The sequence below is a fragment of the Fulmarus glacialis genome, unplaced genomic scaffold (assembly GCF_000690835.1).
Source record: "Fulmarus glacialis isolate BGI_N327 unplaced genomic scaffold, ASM69083v1 scaffold17632, whole genome shotgun sequence".
NCBI classification, from domain to species: Eukaryota; Metazoa; Chordata; class Aves; order Procellariiformes; family Procellariidae; genus Fulmarus; species Fulmarus glacialis.
In genome coordinates this window covers 9366-21924 of record NW_009196120.1, presented here as the reverse complement: position 1 = coordinate 21924, position 12559 = coordinate 9366, and the positions used below count along the sequence as shown (strand labels likewise).

At 41.9% G+C, this 12559-nt stretch overlaps 1 protein-coding gene across 1 annotated transcript in view; it reads right to left on the bottom strand.

Annotated features, from left to right (window-relative positions):
- DPT (dermatopontin) overlaps positions 1-11456 on the bottom strand; it is a 27926-nt gene extending 16470 nt beyond the window's left edge. The window contains exons 1-2 of the mRNA XM_009572110.1: positions 11158-11456; positions 1205-1330 (exon numbers count right to left, since the gene is read on the bottom strand). Of these exons, the coding sequence (XP_009570405.1) occupies positions 1205-1330; positions 11158-11456 (425 nt within the window). The remainder of the gene's footprint in view (positions 1-1204; positions 1331-11157) is intronic.
- Between the last annotated feature and the right edge of the window lie 1103 nt (positions 11457-12559).

Here is a 12559-nt window from a genome sequence, read left to right as displayed (position 1 = left end):
TAAAAGTTAGAGTGCGTTTCCCTCAGAGTGAAGAGCCTGGGTAAATAGCCCCCCAGGTAGAGAGCATTCATAGGCAGTGTAGGCTGGAAAGGGAGCAGAAGAATGTTCAAAGACTTTGTTACAGAGTTCCTGTCATTTAAAATCTTCAGAAATAATAATAAAAACCCGTTTATTTTCCTCCTCGTTGCAAGGAAACTAAAGTCTGCAAAGCAAGGCATGGCTGTTTTGTTTGGCCAGTAGCCAGCCAGACAAAGTATGACCAACGACATGTAAACAGTTTGTATGCATTTCAATGGGAAGTTTACTTCAAAGCTGAGTTTTGGAAACAAAGATTTGAGCACAGATTTTTTCCCCCCTATTTTCTTTCTTTTTTTTTTTTTTAAAGTGCAGGCGGGTTGTTCTTTGTATCAGTGCGAATAGCTGGATTAATAGCCCTAGAGCCTAAAATCATGAGTTCTGTGATACAGAATGGACACAGGAGTTATATGAGCTTTCTCTACACAGTCTGCTACTGTGCTTCTGTCTCAATTTAGAGGAACCACACCTGGAGACACATGGGTACTCGGGATGTGTAGCTCATTTTTCCATAGCCTCTGTGAGGTTGTCAGCCCCAGTTGTGACACTGTGTTGAGGTGAGGCCACCTTTTTTTTAGTTTTGGACTGTGATCAATAGCTCATTTTGACTTTGGTCTTCAAACAGCCTTGAGAGAGGGAGCAAGCTGTATGCACTACAAATACAAGAATCCCAAGTTATCAGCCAGAGGATGTTTTTTCTGAGGTAACTGTAAGCAAGTTCACTACTGTAAGTCATTGTGCCACAATAGCATAGCACAGAGATGCTCCTACTCCTGTAAATGTGCTGGATCAGGTAGTGGGAGCTATATCACCTCCTTTGAAATGCCGTTCCACTTTGGAGACTTCTGTCATGGTTTCCAGCATAGCTAGGCTGCTGCTGGTACCCAAGCCTGTTCATTTAGGGCTATCTACTGCATTGCGTTGTTCAGCGTAACCGTGCCCTCATTCTCTTCCCTCAGCCATGGATCCTCAAGAAGCCCGTGGTCAGACTAGAAATAACTTGCTTAGCCCCATAAAATACAGTTAACTTTTTCTCAGAGAAGTTTTCTGATGGGCCAAATGGCCAAAGACATTTATAGGGACTGCTGGGGAAAAGAAGCTAACAGGTGTGGTTTCTGCTTGAACTCACCAGCATGAATATGGGCATCTCCGGCTATAGCGGCAGCAGTAAAATTGCCATTCACGGTCAAGCACAGATGGAAAATACTGACTCTGGAAACCAGCCACCAGCCCATTGTTTGAGCAGGTTTGATACCTAAGAAAGAGGATAAAGAAGAGAATACATAAGGAAAACATGATATTAGATTCCCTGATAGTTTCAAGCATTTCTGGAAACAGCATTAAAAATTTTGATTCAGGGTGGAAGCTAAGGGTTTGGCTTTGTATTGAGAAGCACTATATGCACTTGCTGTGTATTGAGTAACCATTTTATATAAGAAAGCAGCAGTAGTTAACTAATAATGTCTTAACATTTATGTTCCACTTAAAACTATTTAAACTGTTTTTAAGTATTTAATCATTCTAGTATGCTAATCAGGCAAGAAGATTGTTCTGGTGTTGACATTCTCAACTGTTTACAAATCATGAGACTGACTTCAAAATAGTCCATTAATACTTTTATCTTTGACTGTTGGCGTTTGAGCATTTGGGGTTCACTGGAATAATTTTTTCAACTGCTTCTCTACCAAAAAGAAGCCTTAGAAACTCTTTTATAAGAGAAGTTCAGCAATTTCTTTTATTTTATTTCTTTCTCAATTACCTGTCTCCAGGAGAAGGCACTCTTAATTCAAAACATTATAGGCTTGTGATGAAATAATGAGTTGATAACAAACACATGAGGAAGACTGAGACTCAGATGTTATGATATTATAAGACTCACATAAATTTTATGACTGGATTTTCAAAAGAAAAATCTGCTGCTTCATGATTTCTGTGTACTCAGGAATTCTGTCATACACGTAAATCACTGCCTTCAAGTAAAATAGACATGATCTCTAAGCATGCAGATATATGCTTCTCTTTCTGCACACCTTACAAGCATCTGGACACTGATACCCAAAGTAATTCAAGTGATGACCCGTTTGAATAGCTTGCTTCTTGGAGACTAAAGACAAGGAGAGCGTGAAAACAGACAACCCATTAACTCAGCTATTGAGTGCTCATTCTCTCAAGCACCCCCCTAGCCTTCTGGAGAAAATTACAGGAATTCAGTTTCTTCCATTTCCTTTCCTTTTCTTTCTTTTTCCTTCATCAAGGAAAACTGGCAGCCTAGAGCTGTAGCAAACCTTTCTTGTGATACCATAAAATCAAATACATTGATATATCCAAAAGACACTTTCAGAAGTAACTTTGTGATTAAAAAATACCAAAAATTTCCTCTAGTTTCATTCAGTGACCTCCTAATTTATTTTAATGAGCTTGGAGTTCCCAGAAGGGAAAACACATCATCAACAGAGTTTGGTGTTTGGAAAGTCATTCACTTGTGCACACAGGTGTTAGCGCTTGTAAAGCGTGAGGCTCAAGTGTTTGTATGCAAAAGCTGAAAAACTAATCAATTTTGACCAGTGCAGGGATGAATTCCTCTGCCTAACTTTCAGCTTCCACCTTTGAACCAGTGGTCTCTTCCGTATGTCCCTTCCACTGTGTTGTGTTGTTCAGACAAGATTATTTACATTTGTTTGTGTCCCCGCATCTCCCACGTTGCTGGGGCCACACATACTTGCTGTGCTTTGTGAGACTCTTTGGAGGACCTTCAGAGTTAAGCAATGATGGGGACTCTGAGTTGCTATGGTATCACACCAAGTAAGGCAGTTTGGCTCTCACTCAGAGTGACTTTGATAGGAAGTTGCTCTGTTTTTTGGCACATAGGCCATGGGAACATATGGCTAAGACTCTGTGTAAACATATTGGATAGCTGCAGATGATTGGTGTTATCCTGATGGAAGAAAGGTTGATACACAGAAATATAGGGAATGGTTGTACCTGTTGCAAGATGAGCATTAATCTGTGTAAAGCAGAACCAAACTTGTGTCTCTTCATCTTCTTCTGCCTCTCCCCCTTCCCAGTTACATGGTTCCACTGCCCAAGTCCTTGTGCCTGTGGGAGATTTTCTAGCAGTTTTGCAGAGGTGCAATAACGGGAGCATTTCGTTCCTCCTTTTCCTTTGCACTTCCTCTCAGAGGCTCAGCATTGCCCTGCAATTTCCCATCTCCACTGATCAGCATCTGATATTCTTGTCCTTACTTGTCTTTGTGGGAGGTTCTTCCTTCTCTCCCCATCTTCCTTTTCTCTCCCCATCTGCTCACATTCAGTCTGGGAAGTCCTGCCCTCTTTCCTGCTCTCTTTGCCCTACAACAGTTTTTATTTTCTTGACACCTCTACTAATACAGTCCAATTTTGATGGAAAGATTCATTTTGAGAGAGACGTCACTGACGGACCCTTCCCTCTATAGTGGATTGAAAAAAATCTAGCTAACATAACACTCCTATGTTTACATGCATACATATTTGGGCATCATATTTAGGAAGGTTTGGTTATTTTTGATCCTGATTCTGTCTTCTAATGAAAAGTTTGTTTAAAAAATATTTGGAATTGCCTTAAAAATTGGTTTCTTAGATGGAGAGTATAACTGGACATAAGTCATGTCTTATAATTAAATTGCAATTTTATTTTAAAAACATTCAAAGTAAAATTTAAAACACACTTTTAAGCTCATGTTCATTTCTCCCTCTCTACTTCTGTCTCATACAGACAAAGTCTTGCAATCTGTTATTCAAGCTCAATATTGGGTTCAGTGAAAGAAAGATAATAGTGATGTTGAAGTACTTTTCTTTAGCTTTGAGATAATACAAGATTTTTTCCCCTGATCTTTCTAATTTTCAAGTCAAATCCAGATATTCCTCCAAAAATGAAGAGATGCTCTCAGAAATCAGAGTGCTTATTTGTGAGCTCATATAAAATCTTTTCTTCTCTTTCCTTTTCCCAGTTGGCCGTTTTCCTACAAGCAGAAAGTAATTCTTCAAGGGAAACAAACAATCCCTCCCCACACACCTTTTTAGTCAGATGCTCTATGCACTATGAAACTATGAAACCAACACTTTATATTTGAGGATTTCTTCCTTTTCTATTGAATTCACTATTCCTGTCACAGCAAATCCTGAAAACCAGTATGGTGAATAAAAACTAGTGATTCAGGACCTTTGATTTATGGCCAAGTGAAAAAAATGCCTTTTTTCTAGACCCACTCTGTAGCGCTTTTGTTATAGAGGATAATTCAGGATTTGGAGTTAATGTCACTGGGTTCTCCTCACTCGTGAAATCCTGACATTGCTAAGAAGAGAGGAAGATACCTCTTAGAAGGTGAATGCAGAAGAGCATGCGAAACCGGCTGGGACTGTGTGGGATTAAACTTGGCAATGGATAGCTTGTTTTGTTTTTCTAGTTGGCTCAAATTGCGTTGCACGATGAGTTGCCTTTTGGATCTGGTATTGGGAGAAGAGGAGGTGAGCTGGCTGGTAGGTGGGGGAGTGGGAAGATTGGTGGTGGTGAGGGTCAGGTGCTGTTGAATGGGAAGTTCCTTCCCTTTCCTCGTTTACGTCTGTTGGAAATGACTGCGGTTTCATAGAAAGTAAGTAAACTATAGAGCCTTGTTTTGGGAGGAATTCTGTGTAGTAACAGGGATATGATAGCTGAGACTTTCCCGGCCTGCTGCAATTGCTGTGAAAAGCCTCTCCTTTGCCAAATCTTCTTCTGAACTGGTTAATGAGAGTTGTACCATTGAGTTCTGTCATGGCAAGCAACCAAAGTAATCATCTATGTTATCGGTTTAGTTCAGGACAGGACTGCTTTCCTTGTTCACCAATGAGCTTTTATCTGTGAGACCAAACTAGAGCTGGTTTGAAACAAACCCAGTCAAAATGCATATGTGGATTTTGGGTCCACGCACGAACTGTTTCACCCTACAGATCCACTTAAATTGTGCCACATTATTTGCAAACATTGATAGAACCTCGGCGACCAGGCGTGTACCTCATCGACTCAACAGTTGCATGCCAGACTGAAGACAAATACTACTTGCAACAGTGTAATTGTTTTGAGCAATGGCACCAATTGTGGTGACACTTCATAATTATGCCTACATCTTATTTTTGCTCTTTGCTAGGCAAAGCCCCAGAGTGTTGTGCCCCATCTAATTCTGGTGCTGTGTTGTAAACCTGTCGCTGAGGGCCCCTGTCCCTCAGATACATCAGGAATTATCCTGAGCAGCATGTTGTCCTGAGGATGACAACCCAAAGAGGAAGCCTGTTTACTACAAATCCGCTCAGAGAAGCCCAAGTCAAGATGCAGTAAGTGGTGCTGTTAGAGCCTGCATTGAGCCCCTGCCGCAGTGACTGGGTAGCAGTCCCTGAAGCTCTCTGGAAACATGCAGAGTCTGACACACAGCTCAGTAGTCACTGGGTCATGCTGCATTAAGGGCAATTTGTTCCTTGTAACAGGGTGGCCTGAGAGTGTCATTCTGTGTGCTTCAAAAAAATCCCACTGTTTTGCTGTAGAGCAGATGGCTCCTGTAAAACTTGCATCATTAATTACTTTAAAGTTATTTCTCTAGAGCCTGTCACAGCAGAATGAATCTATGAATTATGGAGATATGTCAGACATGGCAAGCCAACCCAATAGAAATAACACTGCATGCTTTCATCTGCAGTCCTCCCTGGAGTGAATACAGAGAGAGGTAGCCTAAGCTCACGCAGCTGGTAAGACCACAGTTAGAGTGTGGGAGGCATTTTTTAATGAGACATTAAATAGACTGTTTTCCTGAAGTGTTTTTTTACCAAAACCTGTTACTTTCAATATCCAAAACTTACCTTCCTTTTGGTACAACTGCGGAGGGGAGGCCCTATCCTGCTCTCCTGAGTTATTTTTGTGGAGTGTCCTCCTCTGTGTGGTTTGGTTAGTTGCATGACGAAAGCTAATTTAATGGTCAGTCTGTTACAGATGAGTGGGGAGAGATAAGTGGCTGAGGGCAGGCTCAGGACACTTGAAACACTGGCACTCAGATGAAGGGAATGACTTTTCTGTGTTTGATTAGGCCGTGCCAGTCTGCAATGGCCACTTCTAGGAGGAGTCTCCACTATCTGTTGTGGGGTGGGGAGACGACTTCCGCATGCCAAAGGCAACCTCATTATCATCTTCAGCTATCTGTTTCTTTCACTTAGGGATCAATGATGACTTTCTTTTTCCTCCCCACCCAAAAGGAAGGCAAGGCCCTAATCACCCTGTTGATTTCTTCCTGACAGATACTGATGAGGCCTCCCTATCTACAGAAACACCCCTCTTCTCCTCAGATGCTCCCACTGGACTCAGTCCATTGCAGCTGTGCTAAGAGCTTGTAGCACTATCCCTTTAACATAAACCTAGTGCTTTGAAGAAAATTAACTTGTTTGCGTAGATAGCACAAATGGGAACATTTTGAAACGGCAGCTTGATTATCGGGTTTGGGCAATACAGCCTCAGATTTGAGACTTGGGATTGGTCAGAGATTTAGGACAAAATCAGTTCTTTGCAGATATACTGGCGTGTGCTGCCAGCGCCTGAACAGGAGGCTCCTGCAGACACATCCTTTGCTCATGAGTCTGTCTTTGCGCCTAGTTTGTGGAAAATAGGGTTGTGTGCCTACTTGAAGGATCTGCGTGCGTGTGTTTGTGCACTTAAAGAGAAGGCAAAGGAGAGTGAGAATGGGAATGGGGAGGGAGAATCTAGATATCTGTTTTTTCCAAGTCCCATCCAAACACTTTCTCAGAAGTCTAAACAAGGAAAAGAGGTAATAAACATGCATTAAATACCACTTGGCTGGAAATGTTTCTGCTTTGTGCCTTATGGGTAACTGGGAGTATATTGGGGATATGGCATGATTCCATCTGTATTACGTGGTGTAGAACAAACATTTTCTCCTGGAAGGAAACGTTGCTTGTCTTTCACTGGCAAGCTTTCATTCATTTGTTTGTTTGATCCCTGTCCTTTGGTACTTTCAGGTAAGAAGAAATAGTTTTTCTTGAGTACCTTGTTCAAAGACTGGTCTGTAAAGACAACTCTGTAGTATTCAGTGAAGCAGTGAAGAACAGTCTCACCTGCAGTCACTCAGACCTTACCTTTTCTTAGGTGGTGAAATATTTACCCAAGATCAAACTTCCTCCAGTACAAATGGAGCTAAAAACATAAGCTTTAGTCTGTCTCAAAAGGCAGGATTCCTTGAGCATATAAATAATTAGAAGGAGTGTGTAGAATCTGGGGATGTCCTGAAGACTTATCTCTGCTCCAGACATAAGTATTTCCAAATCCAGGAACAAATTCTGCTCCCAGTATTGAATAGCATCTTGGTTAGCAGATAGCCTTTTCAGAGGCAGTAGGGCAGAGGTGTTGGGACAGATTCAACAAAGCCTTTGTACATGTACTTAACTTTAAATATATACACAGATTAATGAAGCTGAGAAGGTATCACTGATAATCTCCTCCAATCTGTTGCCAAAATTTTCTCCATGAGTCTTATAACATGTTCACAGGTTTCTCATGTCCATTCAGCAAAACATAAAAGTACATGGTCTCTTCAGAAGTGCATGTACACATATGCTTAACTTCAGAGATGCGTTTATTAAGCGAAGCACTTATTGTTAGATGTATTCTGAAATGCCAGTAGGTAATTCTAGGCAACTGTCAGAGGTGATTGGTCTTCATGAGTCTGCTTCTGGAGAGAGATGGGGTGCCACAGAGGGCAGTTTTTAGAGTACCTGTTTCTCTCCATTGATTCTGGAAGGGGGCAGAGGTCATAAATTAGGCATTGTGATTAGATGCCTAATGTGGATCTGTGACGTTGCCCTCTTTCTGTTGAATAATTTTTTCATATCTGTAAGATGCAAAGTCTTACAGGTTTAATCCTAGAAGTCCATAAAATACCTAGTGTTAGTGTAGGAAGCAAACTTACCTAAACCAGCTCTGCCAGTGGTTCCCTGCTGCCCTCCAGTCCCCCAACTCTCCCATCCCTACACTTCCCACATCCATTTCTGCCATTTCCCCCCCGGTGCTAATGGCCAAGGAAAATAATGAGTTCGAGACTCTTTTTTCTCTCTGCTTTATATTCCCACTTCATTTTCTCTCTAAAGCTTTTCTTGGTTTGTTGTCTTTTCTAAAGAAAACTCTCTTGGGTTTGTCTCTGTTGTGCAGCTGCACAACAGTCAGGAATGGTGATTTGCGAAACGCCATAGACATAGTTTGTCAGAGGTCATTTTTTGGTGTTTCTGCCAGACTAGTGTTTCTGGAACATGGCTGAGAAAGTGGAGGGAATTCGGAGGAGAGCTGTGTGTATGATCAGTTCTTGCTTACGAGTGTTGGAATATAAAACTTCCAAAGGAGAACCAGAAGAACCAAGACGTGTTCAGCCTGAAAGCGAAAGCATGGGTGAAGGTGCGCAGGTGAGGGAAAGGCATAGCTGCTACCTATTAATAAGTTAAAGAGATTTTACAAAGGATGCAGTGTGCTTGTTCCCATTACTCAGTGAAGGTAGAGCAAGGAATAAAAAACCTCAATTACAGCAAAGGAAATGTAGCTTAAATTTTAGGAAAAACCTTGGCAGCTTTGTAGTTATTGGTGGTACAAGCCATTGAGTCTGCCTGGATGTGATGTAAGGTAAGACAAAATACCCTGTGAGGCAGAGCCGAAGAAGGAATATTACAGTCCATCCTACCAGGATGGGGAATGGACTAGCGAATCCAGCAGAGTGCTATGTCAGCTGACATGAGGATGGATTGCTCACCAACAGATTGGTTCGTCAGGAGATCAGCGGGCAAACAGAGGTGGCCAAACAGGAACTAATGGTACAGGTTGTGACTCATATTTGTGGTCCCACTTGATTACTGAGTGAGTCTCTTTAGACTTGGGGATGGCTCCAAATAGCACTGAGCTGGGCATGGAAGAGAGAGAGAAAAGAGAGGCAGCTATGAGAAGTAAGGCTGCCAAGAGAGAAGGTGTAGGATTGTCAAAGGCCCCATAGGCTACATCTGTGCCGTCACATTAATTTGAGGTTTGAGTTTGCACTCAGACACTCCAGGCTGTCTGCCTGCTGGCCCACACTTTCACTCCAGTCTGGGATGAGCCTGCTGTGTTCTTGGGCAGCAGCATCTGGGCACAGTGAGGGACGTGCTGGCTTACAGCAAGCCTCTCTCCATGAAGCACTGTAGATGCAACCAGCTCAGCCCTGAGTGCAGAAAACTGCAGAACACAACCAGGCACAGCTAGATAAGATTTATGGAAATAGCCCAAGTAATTAAGAGAACAAGTTCATCTTTGCAAAGGGGTATGTGATCCCTAATCACTTTGGTGTATTCCCTCCTCCTCCTCCAAAAACAGATAGAAAGAAGGAGATCTATGCAGAGAAGACAGATAGATATAAGGATGTTGGACTGGAAAAGTGAGCTAGGGAAGAAATAACTAAAATAACTCCAAAATCTAGGAAAGAGAGTGAAACAGAGTTAAACACATTAAAGAGGGGTTGGAAAAGAAATACATTTGGAGAAAAGAGAGGGTTGGCAATAGGAAAAAATGTAGGCAAGAAAGAGGACAAAGTGGAAAGATTTTTTTAAGAGGTGAAGGAAATGAGATTTAGATAATACACTGTGGATGTAGTCATGCTAAGCATACAGAGCATGGTGATGAATATGGCCCCATGGTCAGACAGCAGAAGAAAATGTTCTGTATAGACTTACATAGTATCCTGTTTGTGAGAAGTGAACTTGAGCAATTGCTACCAGGGATTTTTAGAATGAGAATAATAATTTTATTTTGAACAATAGAAAGATCTAATTCAAAATTACTATGCAATAAGTAGAAATTGCATCAGAGTATGAAGAATGAAGAAGTCATCCAGGATTATCACAGTGTCTTCTTTCTGCCTGTTTTGCAGCCCTCTCTCTTTCTTTTCAGCTCTCATTCCAAAATTAAGTATAGGGTCAATCTTTTTTTCCTTAGCAATTGCATCAGCCATAGGAATGTATCACGTGGTAAATGAAAAGTATGAATAATTCAGAACAAAATTTTGAATCATTTAAAAAGCAGAAGCTTCACATTTCATTGCTAACCTTTTCCCATGTAACATGAAATCTACAAAAATCACATTGCAATTTCTGGAATAAAACCATTTGAAGTATTTGAAAATATTCTTGCATTCATTTCATTCTGTCCCAAGAATATTTCAAACTCAGAGTTTTCCAAAACCATGTTTCATATTTCATGAAAATACCAGAAGGTAGTTAAATACTGGGTATGTGCTGCCTAAACATGAAACACTACACATATTTCCAGAAATTATTGTGGCTATAAAATGTGATCACCTTTGCCTCTAAGGTTGATGGAAAATGTAACATTTAGTTAACCAAAACTGACTGTATTAGGGAATTAACATGATCTTCTGCTGTCATTATCATGCATATATATGCCACCATCATAGCTCGTTAGTGTGGATTTTTGGCTCCTGTAATACAAGCAAGACTAGAAAACAGCCTTTGACTGGGCCTAAGCCAAAAAACTTAGCAACAAAAACACAAAGAGAAAAGCCAGAGCAATACAGAGAAGATTTTTTTTTTCTAGTGATAAGAGCAGGAGGACGGAGTGAGGAGTTTTACAATTTGTTCTCCAGTTTAGACACTGATTCAATATGTGGCCTTTCAAGAGGGACTTTATCCTCTCCTCACTGAAGGTTCATGCCTCATTTTCCTCACCTGTGAAACAATAGCAAGACAGAACCACTTTGCAGCTGAGGTTGTGAGTGACCAAACGACACAGCATTTCTAAAGCACACTAGCACACTGAGACCCTCCAGCAAGAAATTGCTACAGAGAAGGCAAATGTGATGCTGATCGCCTCACACACATGCATTCTGATTAATGAGTCTCAGGCAGTCGTTCAGGGCAGTGAAGCTGCTGGTTATGACGACATTAATATGCGTTTGCAATGCTCTGACCGCAGTATTAGCACCCACATTCTACAGGGGGTATCAGGGCTGTGCCCTCCGGGGATGGTTGGGGGTATCCTACCATTCGGTTCCCGCCCTGTTGATCTCTTCCCACCAGCACTCTGTCGGCTCACCGAGGCTCTGGGCCGCCGGCATGCAGGCGTAGTTCCACAGTCTGTCGGAGCCTTCCTTCTTGTTGAAAACACTCCTGACAGCCACGATCACCTGCCCGTGCGGGCACTGGAAGTTGAAACCCTGCCGGTACACATTGGCCCATTCATCATTATCTCCGTAGTTATAAGGACCGTAGTAATAGTCACCGTACTGGCCCCATGCCACGGTCACCAGAGGCAGGAACACACAGAGAAGGACGAGGTCCATCCTGAGGATGTTCCTGGCTTAGAAATGCCCCACTGGTTTGTTGGGCTGGCCCTTTTATATCGCCTCTAACATTTGGCTTCCAGATGTTATGCTTCCAGATCCAAGTGCAATGTGTCATTTCTTAGCAAACCTTCTCTGAGTTACAGACATGTCCAATTACTTTTAAGGTGGAATTCTGCAAGCACAGTGAGTCTGCAGGCCGAAAGAGCAGGGTCTTCTCATCACCACAAACCACCTGTGATCCCTTGCTGCAGAACTACTGTATAGAGCAAGAAACACATTGTAGTACAACTGTCACAGACATCCCACTTTAATCCTTAAGACAGCAGTTAAGTTTTAACACTACTTTATTTGAAATTAAAGCTCTATTTGAAGTTGCCATTTTCCATCATTAGTAACATGCAACAAAATATGACCATGTGTGTCCCCCCACCCTCTTTTCCCTAAATATGTGTGCCATGATTCTGCCAGTCCCTAGAAAGAAGGGAATTGGGCAAGATTGGGGAATTCACTGCTCCTGTTGTAAAAAATCCTTTAGACATTCTGGTTTGGTTTGGTTGGAGGGGAGGTGGAGCCCAAATGACTGAGACTCTGGCTTGGCATGGAAACAGCCCATCCTGAGAAGTAGGGCATCGGCCTCTTCCAAGCAGAATTGATTTTGTGAGCACTGTAAAACTGTGGACTTGGCAGATGTTTTAATGTGAGGATAAAGCACATAAGTAAGTTACGATGACATAAGCTTCATGTGTCACCATAGCCTATTGAAATCTTTGAGCAAGGCCCTTTAAGCTACCTTGCATTTATCATGGGCTAGAAACATGGGGCTACTGCTGAGGAACTGCTGTGTTGCAAATTCAAAACCTGACTTGCCACTTGGAAATGTGTTTGTATGCCACATCCTCAGGTAATTTCTTTATCAGGAAACCATCCTATTCAGGAGAGTGTGGAACGGTGTGCTTTACTTACGTGTGTACTTGACGCATAGAAAACTGTGGGACGTGAGCATGTTTTAATAAGTAAGACGGTCCAAAGTCAATCTAAGTCTACATATGCATATGTTGCCTATGCTGTGTTACTAGTGAAATGTGTGACACTTGGAACAG